Genomic DNA, 24,325 nt, shown 5'->3' with positions numbered 1-24,325 from the left:
GGATTTAGGAAGGGAAAAGGGTGTGTAGATCAGATATTTGTTCGACGATGTTTAGTGAAGAAGTATCTAGAGAAGGGAAAGAAAGTGTATGCTGCCTTCATGGACTTGGAGAAAGCTTATGACAGAATAGATAGGCAAGGTATGTGGAAGGTATTAAGAATTTAGGGAGTGGATGGGAAATTGTTGAATGCTGTGAAGAGTATGTACGAAGGAGCTAGGGCTATTGTGCGAGTGGATGGTGAGCTGAGTGAGTTCTTTGATCTCAATGTGGGATTGAAACAGGGTTGTGTGATGTCTCCATGGCTGTTTAATATATACATGGATGGGGTTGTAAAGGAGGTGCAGGGTAGGGCAGTGGATGTGGGGGTGGCTCTAATGAATGAGGGTGAGATTTGGAAGATTCCCGTGTTGCTGTTTGCTAATGATACAGTATCGTTGAGTGAAGATGAATGGGAGTTGCAAGGTTTGGTGAATGAATTTGGGACAGTGTGTAGGAGGAGGAAGCTGAAAGTTAATGTAAACAAAAGTAAAGTTATGGTGTTTGAGAGGAATGAAGTCACAGAATGTACAGTGAGGTTGGATGGTGAGGATATGGAGAGTGTGAGTGCATTCAAGTGCTTGGGTAGTGTGATGAGTAAGGATGGAACTTTGGGGGATGCAGTGCGTGAAAGGATACAGCAGGGAAGGAAGGTTGTTGGTTCACTGAAAGCAGTGATGAGAAATAGGGAGGTGAGTATGGAAGTCAAGAAGTCACTGCATGATAGTACAGTACTGTGATTCCTACCCTGACGTATGGATGCGAGGCGTGGACCTTGCAAGAGGGGAACAAATCAAGAGTGAAAGCAGTGGAAATGAGCTACTTCAGAGGAGCATGTGGAGTGACATGGAGGGACAGGTTGACGAATGAAGAAGTGAAGGAACTTTGTGGGGTGGATGTGGATGTGGTTGAGAAGATTAGGAGAAATACACTGAGGTGGATTGGACATGTGGAGAGAATGGAGAATGAAAGACTGACTAAGAGGGTGTATGTAGGTGAGGTGGAGGGAAGGAGAGGGAGGGGTAGACCACGGATGAGGTGGAGGGATGGAGTTGACAGGTATATGAGGGAGGGGGGAGTGAGTTGGGGGGAGGGTAGTCAAATGGTGGGTGACAGAGCGACTTGGAGGCGTTTTGTCTGTGGCCACCCTTTGCGGGATTAGGGCATCGGGCTATAGATAGATAGATAGAAAATCTGCCTCCATGAGATTAGGTGTGTTATGCCCACTCTGAGCTTTTTTTACCCCTGCACAGATGGGAGACTTTATACACGGGTTTTATTTGCCCATGTGGAGTACAACTTTCGTGTGGGGGGGCTCTCCAAATTCAGCTTTTCTTAACATGGTGGACTCAAAGGCTTTTCATCTCAGTAACTCTCCTTCTCTTACTGGGTCCCTTCAACCTCTGCCTCTTAGCCTCACTGTTCATCTTTATCTCTTTTCTATTGTTACTTCAGTGGTTACTGATCCTATGAACTCTCTGCTAGCATCCCTCCACCACTATGATGGGAGCATAGCACCCATCTAACAATAAACTCTCATTCCTTTTCTGTCCAACTCTCTAGTGGAAGAGTTAACAGTTACTCCCAGTCTTTCATGTATGCAACAGGTCAACTCTGGAACTATCTCCCTCTGTCTGTATTTCCTACTACCTATGATCTCCAGTTTTTTAAACACAGTGTGTCAGGGCATATCGAAATGAAAGGATCTTGAATTTGGCTCTCTGTTATCTCGTTTTTTTTTTGTTTTTTTTTTCTTGGAGAGAAAGATCTTGCAAGCCTTTGGTTCCTGCCTTCTTGCATTAAAGAAAAAGAAAAAAGAAAAAGAAAAAGTTCAATAACCAAGGGATCCCTGTGTACCACACCTACACAGACAGACAGAAATAAGAAGTCAAACAACAGCCTACAACAGGACTGTACCCTCATAAGGTTGAAGACATGCCGGACAGCTTGAGGCAAAAGTCCAAACTCCTCTTCATTCATGGCCCATAGGAAGTCTGGCCCTGTAATGGTGAATGTCTTACCAGAGCCACGCTGACCATATCCTACAACTGTCACGTTATATCCTGAAATAAAAAATTAATACAGGTACTACATATCTCAAGTAACAAATAATATAAAAGATGTACAGTAATACCTCGATATACGATACCCCTAGATGCGATACCCCGGCCTTACGATGGGAGTAGAAATACCACCATACCCTGCCTAACGATGGCCAAACCCCGGTTTAACAATGGGTTTTGATTTTTTTTTTTTTTACTGATTGTGATGATATTCTATAAAACTGTGTGTTTAGGTTGATTTATAAACTGTTTTTAGACTTAGACTAATGTGTTTTAGCTATAGGTGGAGTGAACATTGTCATTTTGGGGTACAGTTTACTAAGCTTGATTTTTTTCCAGACTTATATTTCACAATTTTCAGATTTTATTTATTGGTATTTGTGAGTTATTTAGAGGCGTTAGGCCTAGGTTAGCTTCCCTGACAGCTGTCAGGCCATTTAGATTGGCTTTATACTTGTTTTGGGGCTCATTTGGGTGGGTTTTGGATTTGGTTTGGGGGAAAACCTAAGGCTGGTAAGTGCTCCACACCGCTTTACATGTTAAAAGTACTCCGATATACAATACCCCGCCTAACGATGGGGCTTTACCTAACCAATTACATCATTAAACCGGGGTATGCCTGTATACCGTACAGTATACTATTCTGTATGTACAGCCAACACCTACTTTTGACATAAGATAATCCACCGGTATACATGGAGAGTAATGAGGAGGATGGATGGTGAACTTGTTGAACGAAAGGCAACGATAGACTACGTGTGTGTGGATGAGCACATGAGAAGACAAGTGTTGGATGCAAGAGTGTGGAGAGGGTGGGGGAATGGAGTCTCGGACCATCACTTAGTGATGGCCAAGCTAAAGCTGCAAAGAGAATGGATGAGGAGACGAAGGGGAAGACAGGAGGAAACAGCCCCTGTGAGAAGAGTGGAGAATTTGCAAGATAGTGAGAAAATGGCAGAGTATAAGAGCATAGTAGGGACTGGGAAGGTATGACCTAGAGCAGATGGAAGGGGTGGAAGACGTATGTAAGATATTTACAGAAGAGATAGGCGCAGTGTGTGAGGTGGTTTGTGGAGTGAGAAGGAGATGCAAGGGTGTGCAAGGGACAGCATGGTGGAATGATGAGGTGAAACGAGCTGTGGAACAAAAGAAGACGGCATATAGTGAATGGCTAGCGAGTAAAGGTAGGGGAGATGATGAGAGAGAGAAGAGAGAGAGGTATATGTGAGTAGGAGAAGGGAGGTGAAGAGACTGGTGAAGGAGAGTAAGAAGAAAGTGGATGAAGAGTTTGGGAGGAATCTGAGTGTGAAAAGGAGGGAGAGCAAGAAATTGTTTTGGAAGGAGGTAAAGAAAGTAAGGCAGTGTGAAAGGGGAAATAGTAGGGGAGTGAAAGATAGGAATAATAGATTGTTGGCGGAGAAGAGAGAGAAACTGAGGAGATGGAAGAAGCACTTTGAGGATTTGTTGAACGTAGAGAGTGAGAGCAGCGCGAGAATAAGTGGTTGGGGAATGGCTGGGAGGAGAAGAGATGAGAGGAGGGAGGAAGAGATCAGTAGGACGGAAGTAGTGGAAGCAATGAAGAAGATCAAGTTGGGAAGGGGCCCCAGGAATTGATGGGGTGTGTGGTGAAATGCTGAGGTATGGGGGTGAGATTGCTATGGAGTGGATATGGAAGTTGTGTAGATTGGCTTGGGAAGAGGGAAGGGTTCCAGAGAACTGGAAATCAGGTATAATTGTTCCTTTATATAAAGGAAAAGGGGAGAGAGAAGTATGTGGTAACCATAGGGGTATTTGCCTTCTTAGTGTGACTGGTAAAATATATGATAGAATACTCATTGACAGGGTTAGGCATATGACAGAGGAGCTAGCTGGAGAAGAACAAGAGGGATTTAGGAAGGGAAAAGGGTGTGTAGACCAGATATTTGTTCTAAGATGTTTAGTGGAGAAGTATCTAGAGAAGGGAAAGTGTATGCTGCCTTCATGGACTTGGAGAAAGCTTATGACAGAATACATAGGCAAGGTATGTGGAAGGTATTAAGAATATATGGAGTGGAGGGGAAATTGTTGAATCCTCTGAAGAGTATGTACGAAGGAGCTAGGGCTACTGTGCGAGTGGATGGTGAGCTGAGTGAGTTCTTTGATCTCAATGTGGGATTGAAACAGGGTTGTGTGATGTTTCCATGGGTGTTTAATATATACATGGATGGGGTTGTAAAGGAGGTGCAGGGTAGGGCAGTGGATGTGGGGGTGGCTTTAATGAATGAGGGTGAGATTTGGAAGATTCCCGTGTTGTTGTTTGCTGATGATACAGTATTGTTGAGTGAAGATGAATGGGAGTTGCAAGGTTGGTGAATAAATCTTTTTTTTTTTTTTTTTTTTTTTTTTTTTTTTTTTTTTTTAATGCGAGGAAGAAGGAACCAAAGGCCATGAGCCCGCAGTAACAGTTCCCTCCAAGAGAAAAAGAAAATACAATAGAGAGCCAAATTCAAGTTTTTTTTTTTTTTTTTTAACGCGAGGAAGAAGGAACCAAAGGCCATGAGCCCGCAGTAACAGTTCCCTCCAAGAGAAAAACAAAATACAATAGAGAGCCAAATTCAAGATCCGATCATTTTGAGATGCCTGGACACACTGCGTTTGAAAGGCTGGAGATCATAGGAAGCAGGAAATACAGACAGAGGGAGACAGTTCCAGAGCTGACCTGTTGCATAAATGAAAGACTGGGAGTAACGGTTAACTCTTGCATTAGAGAGTTGGACAGAAAAGGGATGAGAGTTTGCTGCCAGACGGGTGCTACGCGCCCGTCGTATAGGTGGAGGAATGCAAGCTGACAGTTCAGAGAAGCAGTGACCATTAATGAAGCGATAGAAAAGAGATAAAGATGCAACAGTGCGGCGAAGAGACAGAGGTTGAAGGGAGTCAGTAAGAGGAGGAGAGTTAATGAGACGAAAAGCCTTTGACTCCACCCTATTGAGAAGAGCTGTATGTGGGGAGCCTCCCCACACATGAGAGTTGTACTCCACACAGGGGCGGATAAAACCCCTGTATAGAGTCAACAATTGTGCAGGGGTAAAGAAAGAGCGAAGTCGGCTTAGCACACCCAATCTCTTGGAAGCAGATTTTACAAGAGATGTAATATGATTTTTCCAAGATAAGTCCCGAGTAAATGAAACCCCAAGCATGTTCAAGGATGACGCAGGACTGAGCTGAATATTATTAAACATTAGTGTGTATACCTGTGGAAGATTTCGTCGGGTTGACAGGTGTAAGAACTGAGTCTTAGATGCATTAAAGACAACCATATTATTTTTACCCCAGTCAGAGATACAAGCCAAGTCAGACATCAGGTGTGCCATAGCCTCATCCCTTGTTTGTTGAAGTAACTGTTGAGATGGGCGTTGCGGGAACCGAATGGAAAGGTGAAGGGTGGAGTCATCAGCGTATGAGTGGATAGGGTTAGCTGTACAGCTTAGAAGATCATTGATGAATAAAAGGAAGAGAGTTGGTGATAGGACAGAGCCCTAAGGAACACCACTGTTGATAGATCTAGGAGAAGAACTATGGTCGTCTACAACAGCGGCTATAGAACGACCAGAAAGGAAGCTAGCGATGAAGGCACAGACAGAAGGATAAAAACCGTAGGAGGGCAGTTTGGAAATTAAAGATTTATGCCAGACTCAATCGAAAGCCTTTGAGATGTCAAGTGCAATGGCAAAGCTTTCGCCAAAGTCCCGAAAGGAGGATGACCAGGAGTCTGAAAGGTAGGTGAGAAGATCGCCAGCGGAGCGTCCCTGACGGAACCCATACTGACGATCGGAAAGAAGGTTGTGATAGGAAAGATGCCTTAAAATTTTTCTATTAAGAACTGACTCGAAAACTTTTGAAATACAGGACGTTAAAGCAACTGGACGATAGTTGAAGGGTTGGGAGTGGTCACCCTTCTTTGGGACTGGCTGAATGAAAGCAAACTTCCAGCAAGAAGGAAAGGTACAAGTTGACAGACAAAGGCGAAAGAGTTTGCCTAGGCAGGGTGTAAGCACAGAAGCACAGTTCTTGAGAACAACAGGAGGGACCCCATCAGGCCCATATGCCTTGTTAGTACTGAGGCCAGTGATGGCAGAAAATACATCAACTGAAGAAATTTTAATGTCAGCCATGAGGAAGTCAGAGGGGGGAAGTGATGGAGGAACAGCACCGGAATCGTCTAAGGTGGATTTGGAGGAGAAAGTCTGTGCGAAGAGATCTGCTTTTGCAGTAGAAGAAATAGCTACAGAACCACCAGAGTAGAAAAGAGGAGGGAAGGATGATGAGGTAAAGTTGTTAGAAAGATTTTTGGCAAGGTGCCAGAAGGAGCGGGAAGAATTCGAGTTGGAGAGTTGAGAGCATTTAGTATGGATGAAATTATTTTTAGTAGAGCGAAGAACAGACTTAGCACGATTCTGGGCAGAAACGTAAAGACGATGTGATTCAGGGGTGTGTTGGCTCCGGTACCTTTTGTAGGCCTTCTCCTTGTTGCGGACAGCATTAGAACAAGCGTGATTAAACCATGGCTTTCTTGCGTTAGTCAAAGGATATGAGAAAGGAATGTATGATTCCATGCCCGAGACAGTGTGTAGGAGGAGGAAGCTGAAAGTTAATGTAAACAAAAGTAAAGTTTTGGTGTTTGAGAGGAATGAAGTCACAGAATGTACAGTGAGGTTGGATGGTGAGGATATGGAGAGTGTGAGTGCATTCAAGTACTTGGGTAGTGTGATGAGTAAGGATGGAACTTTGGGGGATGAAGTGCGTGAAAGGATACAGCAGGGAAGGAAGGTTGTTGGTTCACTGAAAGCAGTGATGAGAAATAGGGAGGTGCGTATGGAAGTTAAGAAGTCACTGCATGATAGTATTGTGATCCCTACCCTGACGTATGGAAGCAAGGCGTGGACCTTGCAAGAGGGGAACAAGTCAAGAATGAGAGCAGTGGAAATGAGCAACTTCAGAGGAGCATGTGGAGTGACGTGGAGGGACAGGTTGACGAATGAAGAAGTGAAGGAACTTTGTCGGGTGGATGTGGATGTAGTTGAGAAGATTAGGAGAAATACACTGCGGTGGTTTGGACATGTGGAGAGAATGGAGAATGAAAGACTGACTAAGAGGGTGTATGTAGGTGAGGTGGAGGGAGGGAGAGGGAGGGGTAGACTGAGGATGAGGTGGAGGGATGGAGTTGAGAGGTATATGAGGGAGGGGGGGGTGAGTTGGGGGGAAGGTAGTCAAATGGTGGGTGACAGAGCAACTTGGAGGCGTTTTGTCTGCGGCCACCCTTTGCGGGATTAGGGCGTCGGGCTATAGATAGATGTACAGTAGACTTACGTTAATCATACCCTACTACTGTCACTTTATATCTTGAATCAGATTTCAGCTATGAACTTGGTGCATGGAAATCACAGACAAATGAGGAACAGGATCACCAGGCAGATATCCAAAACAATGGTGAAGTTAGGATCCTTACTGGCTGACGTATCGGAAATATCTTATTTTACCTGCAGAGCCATGTCTAAAACACAAAAAATGCACACAGTCAAAGATTTTATCTCGTGACAAATAATCTTCACACTAAAAACTTGAAAGCACATTACCAAAGTCAAAAAAAAAAAAAAAAAAAAAAAAAAAAAAGTAAAAACCTGAGGTTGTAAATAAAAAGAAAACGCATTAAAAAGAAGAGAACAAACTAAAATGCACTAGTCACTATGTGCTACAACCATTTTCTGTCTCTTTGAAAATGTGATTAGTTTGTTAGGTATTTTAGTCCTTCCTCCACATTTTCCAAGAAAGAGAAAAAGGTCAAAGCCCTCAGAGACTAGTGCATTTTAGTTCATCCTCTTCCTCCATGCCTTGTTACATGCAGCCAATCAGATTACTTATATTCTCATGTATTATTCACAGTATTTATTATGCACTTGTGTTGTTAACATCATGCTTAGCACTTGTGTGAATAGAAAAATTTTATAAATATCCAAACTATGTAAGAGCCGCTGGACTGGCTGCATGTTGTCGCCTGCTGAAGTGTTACAGCAAAATCTCTATAAGTCGACCCTGCAGAAGGCGGAATTTCTGGTAAGTCGAACTCTGACAGAGGTGTGACTTAGTGTTTACTCAAAGGGTTAAATTTTGGTTTCTTATAGTCCAGGTGCTGCATTTTAGTTTATTATATTCCAAGTGTAACAGTTTAGTTTATCCATCCATCTATCATCCAATCATACGTTGCCCCATGAGGAGCGTAGGAGCCCGGGGCTACGCAAATTGGTCCTGACATTTAAGATAAATGATTGTAAAGTGAAGTAAATACTTTAAGTGCAGAGCTTTACATAACTGACTGTTGCATCCCCCCACCTATGCAACCTCCTGTATTAGTCTACCCTATGACACACACTGAGTTGTTTTTATTATTTAATTTTACTGCTTTATAAATGTTTTTTTTAGTTTAGTGTTAATAAACAAGTAATCACAGTGATCACATATAATTTGCAACTACTGAAGGGGGGAGTAATATAGTTTTTTTGCAATTATTTCTGGTAAGTCAGAAAATTTGCCAAGTCAAATTACCCAAGAGCCCCACATAGTTCGACTTATCAAGGGTTTACTGTGTATCGGTAGGTGAAGTTTACCAGTCGGAGTTTCTGTCACTGATAAGTAATCACATTGATCACATATAATTTGCAACTACTGAAGGGGGGGGTAATATAGTTTTTTTGCAATTATTTCTGGTAAGTCAGAAAATTTGCCAAGTCAAATTACCCAAGAGCCCCACATAGTTCGACTTATCAAGGGTTTACTGTGTTTCGGTAGGTGAAATTTGCCAGTCGGAGTTTCTGTCACTGACTGAGATGTAATTCTGAGCCTTTCCAATGTGTATGCTAATGAAGACATCCATTTCTGTATTTTTCCATAGAGTTGTGGTTGTCATTAGAGTGACCTTCTCGTGTCTGCCCATGTTAGTTTTGACCTTGTTAATGAGTTTCTGTTATGCCCTTCATGCTTCTGTAAGTTTGTAGATAAAAGCCTGCTGTCTATTATCAAGTTGACTTTGCTGGTGAAACTAGACCTGTGTGCTGGTGTGCTCTGCTCTAAAACATTTTATATACAGTAGTATATCTGCCACACCTAAGTTAATGTTTATTGATTAAAAGTATCAGCACATGATATATACTGGGTTGTACTTATTGAGATTGCAATTACTTATAAGAATTGCTAATTTAGAGTCATTCTAATTGCTCTTGCTAATGCCACCTATTTTATTCAAGTGTCAAGAGTCTGTACCTTTAATTTTAATCTTTATTGTGCCTCCAGCAGTTTTACAACTCAGGGGCTAGTTTCAGAGTTCTGGTATACCTTTATTATTGTTATTTGAACTTTAGGATAATTTCTTTAAGTCTAAGTTTGACAATCCTTTTTGAGCCTGTTTGATTTTGTTTTTGTAGCTTTAACCCCTCCATGCCAGGCTATTTATAGCACCATTGTTCTCTCACTAAGGGAATTTTTCTGAATATAGCCTGTTTTCAAACATTAATAACTTAGAAACAATAGCAGTTTGGGAAACAAATTAAAGACCATATTACTCAGCAACTCTTCTTCTTACGAATGAAAGTATCCCCAGGTCTGTAGGTCATCACATCGATGAGTAATGACGTAATGAAGAGGAGTAATTTTGGTATGAGAAGTAGGCTGTATTTGTGCATTAACGTATGGCCCCGATTCTGGCTTTCCTCTCTACGTGATAACTTCTTCATTACTAGATAAATTAGACGCAGCAGTGTCCAAGGCATGCCCTATGGCACTATCAGTGAGTCCTTTCCTAGTATCCTTGGCAAGAGGCTTGGCAAGGGTGGATGAGGCAAAAGCCCAGGTGAGGCAAGAATGGAATCAGACAAGAAGGGTAAGAAAAAATCATCTTATACCTGGCAAAGTCACAGAGACAACTGAAGTATGGTTGGCTCAGCTGGCAGGAGTCCCTCCCTAGCTTTTGGTGGCATGATCAAATGACAGCCACTTCAAACTGTGGCACAAAAACAAGTGTGGTTCCAACCGACACCCAGAACTGCTCGGCCACCAATTTCTTGACTGTTCCAACCAACACCTGGCAATTAGGGGTTAAGTTAGAGTTAAGTAAACTAAGTTAAGTATTGTTATTCCCTATTTCATTCCCCCTTTTTGGTTACTTCTATTTGTTTTATACTTTATTACTGTTTCATCCCCTTTAAGCTTAACTTTGTGTAGCTACCCGCCCCTTTTGGACTCGTAAAATTTCTGTTGCGCACTTTGACTTAGTCTTTGGGGAGTCACTCAGACCTTAACCCCCACCTCCTCATAACAACCTGTATACTCTTCACCAAATATAAAAAGATATCTCATACAGAATATGTGGAATGGTGTCTGCCCTTTCCACTCTTCCTTTCTTTCCCTTCTGTCTTTCTTTCCTTCATGCTTTCCTCTTCCTTCTGTCTACAGATGAATTTACACTCCCTCTTCTGTCTTTCTTTCCTTCATTTTTTCCTCTTCCATCTGCCTATGGGCAACTCTACACCGAATAACAAGCGAAATGGTTTCCTGTACACCAGGAAACCATTTATTATGCTGTGGTAACTGTTTAACCAAATTATGGCACCTGGTGGCTTAGTGAGTAATTAAGGCGCTCCAATCAGACTGAGCCTGTGCAGATTTATGTCTAAGGGGTGGCTGGGGTTTATTGCTCACGTAATGCCACTCTGGGATGAGTGAGGTTGGTCACTCTCATCTAGAACATCAGGACCAACTTGCCTAGCCCCTGGCTCCTACACTCCTCGTGGAGCAACATAGGATTGGATGATGATAGATGGATGCATTAATGGAGGCTTTATTATGTCTTGCTCTCCTTTCAAGGGATCAGTGCATTTTCTTTTAATTCAAACCATAAAGTGTTAACTGCAACAACTGGATACTGTACCTACAACCATATGATCAGCAACCACTTTTTTATCACAAGGATACCACCTTCCTCATATATGATACAGCAGAGTACAGCCAGCTCTCCTACAACGCACGATCCTAGAACATGGACGTCATAGAACGTGGGAGGCACCTGTTTGTGTTTTGAAACCTTACTACAAGGAAAAAGATGCACATAGCATGGCAGGAGGCACCTGTTTATGTTTCAAAATCTTACTACACGTAAAAGATGCCTATCAAATGGACTGTCAGACGATGATGCATTGCTAAGATGTGTCTGCAAGATGTGTCGTCACAGTCCTGTAGTGTCCACCACCAGCATCCACTACAACAGTTTCCCCTGCAACCACATCCCTTGGTGGGCTCGGAGACGACATACGCAGGCTCCAGGCAACAACGGCACAGGGGACCCCTGGCCACTGTGCTCTTTTTGCTCACAGGAGCATCTGGTCTGGCTTCCCCAGTGCGGCTGCAGAGTCACCTGCTCTGCTCGTGTGGGAAAAAAGAGCAGTGGCCAGGGGTCCCCTGTGCTGTTGCTACCCAGAGCAAGCACATGTCGTCTCGAAGCCTGCCAAGGGAAGTGGTTGTAGGGGAGACTGTTGTAGTGGACGCTGGTGGTAGTCACTATAGTCCACTGAGCATTTCTTCTCCACTTCAGCCCGCCCTCTCCCAGTGCCGTGACTGTACCTGTGCTCCGTGTGTGTGTGTGTGTGTGTGTGTGTGTTTGTTTGTTTGTTTTTGCTATCTAACCCTGCCACCATGCCGCCGAAGCATTCAAGGTGAGGAATATTGCAGAGTTTGCATGTTATAAAATCTTTATCAGGTAGGTAAATTTCTGAAAAAATCATGAAAATGATCCAAAATGGTGAACTTGGGGCTGGCTTGGGTCCCATGAAACCCTTTTAACATGTAAAAGTGTGGTTTCTAAAATGGCAATCCTATTGAGCGGTGCTTCCAGGTACAATATTTCTGCATTATAGGAGAGGGCATTGTACTGTAATATACATGGATGGAATGCATGAGTGATTACAGAAATACCGCAATCTGTTGTCCATAAGTACAAAAGGTTGATCCCAGGCTGGGGCAGGAAACAATTCAATTATCTAAATTTCATCAACGCTAAAGAAAAAAACAGCATTGGCATATATTAAATAACGACAACGGATAATACCTCTGAGGTACTCGCAAGTATATGTGTGTAGCATACTGAACTGCATGACCTCAGGGAATGGGCAGTTTAACCTATGCTTAGAATGTGGAAAAAAAATCTGACGAGAATTTTGGGGGATCAGATAGAATCTCAATGCCACAAGGACTAATGTGGCACAGTAAACTCTCAATCATCTGTTCTTGCAATATCCGGCACAAGATAATATCCAGTGTTGCTGGCTTTGCTCTACTAAAGCAATATCTGGCACCAAAATGGGATGTAACTGGTGGTTCTATGCAATATCTGGCGATGAGACATATCAACTGGCTCGTAATCAGTAGCCAACTGGCGCTATCTTACTGTATTTCAGTACTGTATTATTATTTTATTTATTTATGCTTAGTTTTCATTTTTTTACTCATGGTAATGTTTTTAGGATAGAGGGTCAAGACAGACAGTAACACAATATCCGGCTCGATGCCGAATACTGAGCTGATTGGGGGGGGTACTATGCAATATCCGGCGTTTCACGTTATTTGGTGTAGGGCTTGGCTGAATTACAACAGATTACTAAGAGTCTGCTGTATTTAAGGTGGCAAATCAGATGAAGAGAGAAAACAGATAACAAAGGTGTAGGGCATCCTTAGATATGATACCTGGAGAGGGGGGGAACCAAAATTGTGCTTGAAGACTTGAAAGGAAGGATGGGACTTGTGTGTATCGGTAATGTGACGAGGAGGGATAGACTGAGATTGTTTGGGCATGCTGAGAGAACTGAAAATGAGAAATGGGTGCAGAAAGTTAGAGGTGTGGTTGTCATGGGTAGGGCTGAGAGGGGCAGACCAAGAAAGACCTGGGACGAGGTCACAAAGTGTGACCCCAGGGATGAGAGACTGAGTAGGGAGGCTGCCAGAGATTAGGCGGAGTGGAAAGCCACCATTAGGTGACCAAAGCCGATGCATGCATCATGTTGGGACCTTTATAAACGAATGGAAGAGCAAACAAAACACATAAAATTTAACATTAACAAATTGTGAACCAAAGAGATGGCAGATATACACATAAATGGGATTAGTCTTAATTGCGGCTGATTCTACAGTGGACTGTCTTCCAAGGAGCTACATGGGAAGACCCTCTCTCAGCAAACTGTACCTTCTTACCTAGTTCTCTTTAAATGACAGATGTTGACCACTTTCTTAGGGGTAAACTTTTAAGCCATGTAAACAAGGTTTCACTCAACTTCATTAGGTTGCTGGGTGAGGGCCAGGGTGCCTTCTGACAACTGCAACTTAAGATGCTTCAGAGTACTTCTCAAATGTGTAAGAAATTCATAGTTACCTTCTTAGTACAATAATTATGATCAGGAATAAGCATAGGTTATAAAGGTATGATCAACGGATCTCCAGCCAAGATACTTTTTGCAAGGAAGCACCTAACCCAGGGGGTAGGGGGAATTTCCCTTCCAATAAACCAAAGAGGACAATCTGGCACAGAATATGTTAACAGCAAAAGAAGGTAAAAACATCTATCTATCTATCTATATACCTAGGCTGCTTCCCCCAAGGAAAGGGAGGTAGCCGAGACAGGACGACACACTCCCCATTTACTCATCCATTCAAACACATTCATTCGCATCTTAGCCCCAAGGGGAGAACGGACAGATCCTCACCGCACCACACCGCACAAGGGTCAACTGCGAAATGCAATCAGTGACATCAGCAGCAGGGCCCGACAGCAGAGCTGGTTTACCCCTGCCACATCATAACAGACCCATCCCCTTACCCGCACCTGACCTGACTAGCTGATCAAACCAAATCCGAGAGAATATCCCCTCAGGGCTGCGTCATCACTTATTCATTCACAATTTCTCTCCATTTGTTTCTGTCACGCACAGCCACTCTCCCTTGCTCAACAGACATCCCTCTCGCATCCAGTGCTCTCTTCATACTGTCCATCCATCCTATTTGTGGTCTTCTTCTCAGCCTTACACCTCTCACATCAGATCTAGTTATCTTTTTCACCAATCGCTCATTATCCATTCTCTCCATATGCCCAAACCATCGCAACATCTTCTGCTCAACTCTACCAGTCATCTCCCGAACAACTCCAGTTCTCCTTCGCACTTCATCATTTCGCACTCGATCCATACTTGTCACTCCACACATACTCCTCAGACACCTCATCTCCATTACATTCAAACTTTTCCTCTCTGCTACACCCATATTCCATGTTTCAGCCCCATATAACGCAGTCAGTACCACAACACCCTCATACAACCTTCTCTTTACATCCATTCTAAGCGAACGACATCATATCTATTTACAAATGGCAACAAAGAATACAGCTCTAACTCAAAACGGCATACTTACCAACAACAGCTTAATCAACAAGTCGCTCACATCTATCATGTTAACCTGTGAAACATTAGCTTAGGTTAGGTTAGGTTATTAGTAGGGGTAAAGTTGGGTTGACCTGGGACGGGGTATAAGTTAGATCGTGAGGTACGATTAGGAAAAGAGGAAGGACAGGTACATTATTATTATTATTATGCTAGGTTAAGATACATACCCAAATGGGCGAGGTTTATCACAGGTTGTACAAAGGCGAGGCACGGTAAACTGAAATGGGCCTCAACTCATTCAGTGTGATAATGTCTTTATGCTTCTTTTCCCACAGTCATGTGATTTTGATCAGATTTGAGAACACATTTTGCACTGAAAGTCAGAAATATTTTCAAAAACCTATTCAGTATGATAATGTCATACTGATCTTTACTCTTGCCATCATCAGAAGATTTTATTCAGCTTAAAAAATACCACACGTAATGAAGGAGTTGTTAGGTTTGACATGACCAGGAAAGGCTAGACTAATTTAGATGAAAGGATAAGCTTGCATATGACACTAAGATGCACTAGGCAGCTAAATCAGCATCATTCAAATATTAAAACATGCAACACCAAGGAAAAAATAAAAAATAAAAAAAAGTGTGCATGCTGGTTTTCTTTGGTTTTATAAAGCAAAGCTTGAAGAAAGGACAGTTTAGGAAATTATGTTAAACTGCATTCAGCTAGTCAATAAATTCATTATCATCATCATCATCCAGACCTCCTTTCCTACCTTAGGGCAGGGTGAGGAGTAGCAATGTCCAGACAGCCCAAATCTGACCAATCCAATAGGCCACGCTTCCATTTGCTCACTATTCAAGCCCCTGAAAGCCTGGCTCTATCTGATACACCAAAAACATTCACCACATTCTGTAGCTTCACAAACGTATCCGACAGAGTCAATCTGGACGCTGTCATGTTAAAAAGTGGTGCCAAATCACCGATCATGCACTTCTCCTCACAGTATTCATCCAGCCAGCTCGATCTCTTGTCAGTTCCCTAGCCTCACTGACTTCCATCCCTCTCTTCCTCACACACTCATCCACCATATCCCTCCACCTTCTCCTTGGCCTACCTCGCCTCCTCCCTCCTTCAAATTCACTCAGATATACCATTTTCACCACTCTATTGTTATCCATTCTCTCCATATGACCATACCATCTCAGTACACTCTCTTCGATTCTGGTGTCCACAGAATTCCTCACTCCACATCTTTCACGAATCACATTATTTCATATCCTATCCACTGTGTACTCCACATACATTCTTCAGCAATCCCATCTCCACTGCTCTCACTCTTGACTTTTTGTTTTCATGCCACACCATAGACTCGCATCCATATGTTAAAGTTGGCACTAACACTCATTCATGTAAGCCTCATGCAGCTGCAACACTCAAACTTCTGTTTCTTATCAAGGACATCATTGCACCAGCTACTTTCCTCCCTTGCATCACTCTACTTTCCATTTCTTTTGCAAATTTTCCTCTCCTTTCTATCACTGTACCCGGGTATGAGGAGTAGACTTTTGCACCAGTCGAGCAGGGCAGTACTCCAAAGGTGGATCAAAAGCTGATAACAGGGAGAGCTGGAGCTCCCATTTCATCAGCCCTCGGGACTAATTCCTGACCATCCCCCTTTGGTGAACTTCTTCAGTGTTTCAGTAACACAGATATTAGGCCAGTAGGCTCTCCAGTACAAGTTTCTCTAACTATCAAAGCCAAACTACATTCATTTACTTTTTTTATGCAAGACTGAAAGAACCAAAGGCCAGGGGCTGGAAAACTGTTCCTTCCAAGAAAAAAACAAAAACAATACAAAAGAGAGCCAGATTCAAGATCTGTTCATTTCGAGATGCCTGGACACACTGCGTTTGAAAGACTGGAGATCATAGGAAGTAGGAAATACAGACAGAGGGAGACAGTTCCAGAGCTGACCTGTTGCATAAATGAAGGACTGGGAATAACGGTTAGCTCTTGCATTAGATGGGCAGAAAAGGGATGAGAGTTTGTTGCTAGATGAGTGCTACACGCCCGTCATAGAGGTGGAGGGATGCAAGCAGACAGATCAGAGGAGCAGTGTCCATCAAAGTAGTGATAGAAAAGAGATAAAGATGCAACAGTGCGGCAAAGAGACAAAGTTTGAAGGGAGCCAGTAAGAGAAGGAGCGTTGATGAGATGAAAAGCATCTGACTCTACCTTATTGAGAAAAGCTGTATGTGGGGAGCCTCCCCACACATGAGAGTTGTCCTCTACACAAGGGCGAATAAAACCCGTGTATAAAGGCAACAACTGTGCAGGGGTAAAGAAGGTATGGAGTCGGCTTAGCACGCCTAATCTCTTGGTAGCAGATTTTATAAGAGATGCAATATGATCTTCCCAAGATAAGTCCCAAGTGAATGAAACCTCAAGCATGTTCAAGGATGATGCAGGTTTGAGTTGGATATTATTAAACATTACTGGGTACTCCTGTGGAAAATTATGTCAGCTTGACAGAGTGAATGAAACCCCAAGCATGTTCAAGGATGATGCAGGATTGAGCTGGATATTATCAAACATTACTGGGTACTCCTGTGGAAAATTATGTCAGCTTGACAGGTGTAAAAACTGAGTTTTTGATGCATTAAAAACAACAAGATTAATTTTACCCCAGTCAGAGATACGAGCCAAGTGAGACATTAGATTTGCTATAGCCTCATCCTATGTTTGTTGGAATAACTGCTAAGATGGACGTTGCGGGAACCGAATGGAAAAGTGAAGGGTGGAATCATCAGCGTATGAGTGGATAGGATTAGATGTACAGCTTAGAAGGTCATTGATGAATAAAATGAAGAGAGTTGGTGATAGGACAGAGCCCTGAGGAACACCACTGTTGACAGATCAAGGAGAAGAACAATGGCCGTCTACAACAGCGGCTATAGAATGACCAGAAAGAAAGCTATAGATAAAGGCACGGATAGAAGGATAGAAACCAAAAGCGGGCAGTGTGGAAATTAAAGAATTATGCCAGACTCGATCGAAAGCCTCTGAGATGTCAAGTGCGATGGCAAAGCGTTCATCAAAGTCCCAAAAGGAGGATGACCAGGAGTCTGAAAGGTAGGTGAGAATATCACCAGTGGAGCATCCTTAACAGAACCCATACTGATGATCATAATGAAGGTTGTGATAGGAAAGATGCTTTAAATTTTTCTGTTAAGAGTTGACTCGAAAACTTTTGAGACACACTTCTTTTGCACATTTTCCTCTCTTTTTTATCACTTTACCCAGGTATTTGAATTCTCTCATGAATTCCAGTCTCTCGATTCACTGTAACATCACACTGGGAGTCAACTTCTCTCTCAGTAACCATCACTTTACTCTTTTCTACATTTACTTCAAGGCACGACGTTCACAGACATCGGCAAAATTCTGCACTAGTCTACTAAGTTCTTGCCTGGTACAGTAGGTTCGCACAGTGCGCGTCACCACAGTGCGCGATTCGCATTGTGCGCGAGTGACCAAAAATCATAACCAAAAACCCTTGAATGCGCGAGTTTACCGCACAGAACACGAGGCAGAGGCAAGGAGTGGCTCAAAAATGCCATTTCTCACACACCACATCACGTGTCGTCATGCTGATGCACAGAAATTCCTGGGCATTCTACTGGGGAAGTGTTGCAACGGACAGACGAGGCTGACACAGAGCCCGATGCCAGGCAGAGTCAAGTTGATCAGCCTAGCGTGATGGAACGCAGGACTGAGCTGTGTATGTCAAACATTAGCAAGATCCTTGCTGCTGTGGATAAGGTCAAGGAAGAGGTGAAGGAACAGGAAGTGAGCAATCTAAGAACAGAACTTCTGGTTGGTATCGACAAACTCTTCCGTTTCTACACAGACAGGCACAGGGAAGAAATAAACAGGAGAAGACAAATGCTCATAACAAGCTACACACAGCGGGCTCAAGTTGGTGAAATTGCGGAACCAGCGACATTGCTCCTGTTCCTGTTGAGGATGAAGAGGATGCAATGTCAGAAGTGTCAGCATTGGACTTTGAAGAGTTTATGGCTGAAGCGAGTGACTTTGATGCTCCTAGGGAAGGTGCTCAAGAGGAGTCTGTGGAGGGAAGTGTTGGTGCGGTGGGGAATGCGGCACTGTAAGTGTTGCCGCGCCTCGGAACCCCTGTTATTTAAGGTCATCAGGCCTGTTGTTTACTGTTGTTAAGGTGACTACCCATATTTTTGTTATTGTAGCTATAGCTTTAGTACAATGTCTGAAAAATATGACCTTTATTATGTCTCTAAGGGCCAAAAAATGTCCAGGTATGAGGGGGTACCGCCCATATGTAATTATTCCCATAAGATTATGTATTCCCAGTACGCGAATTCCCAGTGTGCGAGGTCGTGGACCACCCAACCTCGCGCGCACTGTGCGAGCCTACTGTATTTGAAAGTAGCACTGCGTCATCAGCATACAACAAATTTTACATATTCCATCCATCACCATTCATTACCAATGCCATCCCCCTCACCCTTACTTGTGTTTTTACGTCTCTCATCACCCATTCCATATATATATATATATATATATATATATATATACAGTATATATATATATATATATATATATATATATATATATATATATATATATATATATATACTGAACAACCATGGAGACATCACACAACCTTGTCGCACGCCCGCACCAACCATGAACCATTCACTTAGATGCCCATTAACCCTTGCACATGCCGCACTACCATAATAAGTACTCTTGATGGCAGCTAGCAATTTACCATCTACATCATACATGAGCAAAACCTTCCACAATCCTTCTCTGTCTACTTTGTCGTATGCTTTTTCCAGATCCATGAATGCCATAAACACCTTATAGTCCTCACAAGCCTTCTACACTATGTGTCACTACAAATATTCGATCCACACATCCTCTGCCACTCCTAAACCCACCCTGTTCATCACTCACTGGGACTTCTAATCTCTCTCTTTCTGTCTCTACAATAATTCTTTCATATATCTTCCTTACCTCACTCAGTCAATTTATGCCAAGATAATTCTTGCACTCACTTTGCTCACCTTTATTTTTGTACACAGGTACAATCACAGCTTTTTTCCACTCTGCTGGCACAGTTTCACTTACATTAATATAAGGCACTCCGAGCCAGAGGGGTGACCGTGCATTTTGCTTATCTTCGGTAATTAGTTGTTAAACTCTGACATGGCTAATTATACAATGGTAAAATTATACGTATATGCATTTTATTGTTTAGCTTGAAAGTGCTACCCAAGACGATTAAAATGGTGGTAAACATGATATGTTTAAAGTATATTACAGTTTGGTAATTAGATGTCAAAGCAAATAAGCAAAATGCACGGTAGCCCCTCCGACTTGGAGTGCCTCATATCATACGAGGAGTAGACTGTAGCACCAGTCGAGCAGGGTAGTACTCCCAAGGTGGATGGAAAGCTGATGACAGGGAAAGCTGGAGCTCCCGTTTCATCAGCCCTCAGGACTAGTTCCTGACCATCCCCCTTTGCTGAACTTTTTCAGTGTTTCAACAACACAGAGAGTAAGCCAACATGCTCTTCAATACAAGTCTCTCTAACTGTCAACACCAAACTACATCCACAGTATACACTACACTTCCTTTTCAATATTAAAAAAGAAAAATGGCTTTTTAAAATCAGGCCTTGGAGTCCCCAGGGGGGGGACCATAAATTCCCCCACCATCTACCCCTCTCCTGGTGATGACTCAGAGAGATGCCTGGAACCACTGTCTGACTCACTTCTTCATTTCTGCAACATTTGCGGCCTTTCCTCTAACTTTCTCTCTGTTGAACACCATCTCTCCTCTAAACCTAACCTTATTTTCCTGACAGAGACTCAACTGTCTGAGGCAACTGACAGCAAACTCATTTCTGTTTCCTCTTGTTTTCTCTATACTCATTTCAAAGCCAAAAGAGGCTATTGTGTATATGTATGCAATTATTTATCTTGCTCTCGTGTTCCTGAACTTGATTCTTCTGTATTCTCCACTCCCTGGCTTCGGCTGTCTTGTCATTCTCTGACTAAATATATCTGTGCTGTTTACTTATCTCCTAATTCTACTGACTATGAAAAGTTCTTCGGCTATCTTACTTCTACAATAAAACACATTCTATCCATTTCTCCTTTCTCTGAAATCTCCATTCTAGGAGATTTCAATGTTCACCACCACCTTTGGCTCTCCTCTCCTTTCACTGATCCACCTGCTGAACAAGCCTACATCTTTTCTATCCTTAATGACCTAGAGCAGCTTGTAGAGCACCCTATCCATATCCCTGATCGTCTTGGAGAGAGCTCCAACATACTTGACCTCTTCCTTACAACTAATCCTTCTGCTTACATTGTTACTCTTTCCTCTCCGTTGGGCTCCCCCGATTACAACTTTATTACCTCAACCTCTCCTATCGCTCTGGTACGGCCTGTGGACCCTCCAAAGAAACGTGGTCTGTGGTACTTTGGAGCTCTGGGTTGGGAGGCCCTCAGGCAGTACTTCTTTGATTTTCCCTGGAATGAGTAATGCTTCCATGGCACGACGCCATCTGAGTGTGCATTGCGCATTACGGAAGTTATTCTCTCAGGCATGGAAGCATACAGTCCCTTCTTATATCCTCTGATTAATGCAAGAAAGCCTTGGTTTAATCACACATGTTCTAATGCAGTCCGCAACAAGGAGAAGGCCTGTAAAAGGTACCGGAGCCAACCAACCCCTGAATCACATCTTTTTTATGTTTCTGCCCAGAATAGTGCTAAGTCTGTTCTTCGCTCTGCTAAAAATAAATTCATCCATACCAAATGTTCTCAACTATCTATCTATTGCCAGACGCCATAATCCCTTACACGGGGTGACCACAAACAAATCGTCTCTACATCACCCTGTCCCCCGCCATTTCACTGCCCTGCTCCCAATTCACGCACCCCTTTCTCATATACTTCTCCACTTCAGCCCTCCATCTCATCCTTGACCTCCCCCTCCCTCTCCCCCCCTCCACCTCACTCACATACACTCTCCTGGTCAGTCTCTCACTCTCCATCCTCTCCGCATGGCCAAACGACCTCAATGTTTTTCTCCTAATGCTTCCTATCACATCCACATCCACACCACAACACTCCTTTACATCCTCATTTGTCAGTCTGTCTCTCCATGTGACTCCACATGCTCCTCTCAAATAGCTCATTTCCACTGCTCTCACTCTTGACTTCTGTCCCTCCAACAATGTCCAAACTTCACTTCCATACGTTAGAGTTGGTATCACAATACTGTCATGTAATAACTTTTTCACTTCCATGCTCACTTTCCTGTTTCTTATCACTACCTTCAAGGAATCAGCAACCTTTCTTCCTTGTTGTACCCTTTCAAGCACTTCACCCTATAAACTTCCATCCTTACTCATCACAATACCCAAGTACTTAAACGTACTCACATTTTCCATTTCCTCATCATCCAACCTCACTGTACATTCACTGACTTCACCTCTCTCAAAGACCAAAACTTTACTCTTCCCTACACTCACCTTTAGATTCCGTTTCTTACACACTCTTCCAAACTCATCCACCAAGCCTTGCAGCTCCCCTTCGTCTTCACTTAACAACATAGTATCATCTGCAAACAACAGTACAGGGAGTTTCCAAACACTGTCCTCTCTCATTAGGGCCACTCCAACATCCACTGCCCTACCTTGTACCTCTTTTATAGCCCCATCCATATACAGACTGAACAACCATGGAGACATGACACATCCCTGTTTCAACCCAACCTTCAAACAGAAAAACTCACCCAGTTCACTATCCACATGTACTGCAGCCTTAGCACCCTCATACATACTCTTCACAGCATTCAACAACTTCCCATCTACTCATATATTCTTAATACTTTCCACAATCCTTGTCTATCCATCCTGTCATATGCTTTCTCCAAATCTATGAGGGCTGCATACAACTTCTTTCCCTTCTCTAGAAACTTTTCCACCTAAGATCCAAGAATATCTGATCTACACAACCTCTTCCCTTCCTAAAGCCTCCCTGTTCTTCTCCAACTAATTCCTCTGTTATTTCCCTAACTCTGCCAATAAGTATCCTACCGTATACTTTTCCCATTAAACTAAGAAGATAAATGACCCTATGATTACCACACACTTCTTTCTCCTCTCTCCCTTTGTACAAGGGAATAATTATACCTGACTTCCAATCCTCCGGGACTCTACCTTTCTCCCGGGCCATCTTCCACATCCATTCTGCTACTATCCCTCCCCTATGTTTCAGCATTTCACCACACACTCCATCAATTCCTGGGGCTTTCCCCATTTTAACTTTCTTCATTGCTTCCACAACTTCCATCCTGTTGATTTCTTCCTGGCTCCTCACCTCCCTCCTTCTCCCAGCCATTCCCCAGCCACATATATTCGCATTACTTTCATCCTCATCTCCATCCTTCTCCCAGCCATTCCTCAGCCACTTATATTCACATTACTTTCATTCTCTATGTTCAACAATTCATTAAAGTGTTCTCTCCATCTGCTCACTTTTTCTCCCTTCTCAACTATACTCGATTTTTTTCTAGCTGATGATCCATTTTAGTGAATGTGGCACCTCCGCATTCCTGCTGTGTGATTGGTTGGTTTCAGTTTCATACCTAAAGTATCATATTTACAAAAAACAATTGTACCTTATGTTCCATTTCTCATACACGCTGTTTTCAGTTGTCACTGTACTATACAAACAGACATGAAACGAGTGTGTATTTGTACTTCACCCAGACGTTCGTTCGTTTTTAGATATTTTTCACCTATAGCGAAGGCTGGGCCATACATTAGCCCGGACAGACAATGAATTAGAGAAAGATGAATCTGAACTGATATATTTATTGTTGTAAAAGGAACAGTACAGAGTTGTTGCATCTCTAATAAATAAATATACATATATACTTACGCATATACACACTTACAGATAATATGGGCAAAGGTATCAAAGCAATAGAGCAGGTGTGATCCATTATAAAGTCTGACATCTTGTGAGACGAGACAACTTGTTTTCCCGCCTGGCCGTCTCTCGTGTCCCCCTCCTCCTCTGTAGGGACTGTTCCATTCGCGTTCCCACTTCCAACACTTTACCACTGACAAAACCGCTAATTCACTTAGAATGGTACTCTTATCTAATGTAACAAGTGCCTAAGTATTAAGACACCTTTTATTTGCATTTACCAAGCTAAATGCATTTATTTTTAAAAAAATATAAGGAGATCCAACAACTCTGTACCTTTTACAACAACAAATATTTCAATTCAAAGTCAACTTCCTCAAATTCATTGTCTGTTCGGGTGAAGCACAGATATATACTTGTTTCATGTCTGTTTGTATAGTACAATGACAACGCGAAACAGCATTTATGAGAATTGGAATATAAGTTACAATTGCTTTTTGTAAATATGATACTTCAAGTATGAAATTGAAACCAACCAATCACGCGGCAGGAGTGCGCAGGTGCCACATTCACGAAAGTGGATCATCAGCTGGAAAAAAATAGAGTACACTCAACCCCCTGCTATCGCGCCTAATTGGTCACAGCAATCGCGCGTGATAGCTGAATACACGATAGCTGAACTGAACAATCAATGGGAAAATTTCTACTTGGTTTTTCGGTGGCCCATTTTTCTAACTTTTAACCACTTTATGCCTGCGATTTCCTGCCAATCTCT

At 42.7% G+C, this 24,325-nt stretch overlaps 1 protein-coding gene across 1 annotated transcript in view; it reads right to left on the bottom strand.

Annotated features, from left to right (window-relative positions):
• LOC145401885 (kinesin-like protein KIF7) overlaps positions 1–24,325 on the bottom strand; it is a 291,971-nt gene that overhangs the window by 240,873 nt on the left and 26,773 nt on the right. The window contains exon 3 of the mRNA XM_080273993.1: positions 1,955–2,100. Within this exon, the coding sequence (XP_080130119.1) occupies positions 1,955–2,100 (146 nt within the window). The remainder of the gene's footprint in view (positions 1–1,954; positions 2,101–24,325) is intronic.

Source organism: Coenobita brevimanus, chromosome 57, assembly GCF_032717465.1.
Source record: "Coenobita brevimanus isolate Jiangsu-jjx chromosome 57, ASM3271746v2, whole genome shotgun sequence".
Classification (NCBI taxonomy): Eukaryota; Metazoa; Arthropoda; class Malacostraca; order Decapoda; family Coenobitidae; genus Coenobita; species Coenobita brevimanus.
Note: the sequence above shows the minus strand (reverse complement) of the source record. Positions and strands in the feature narration are given on the sequence as shown.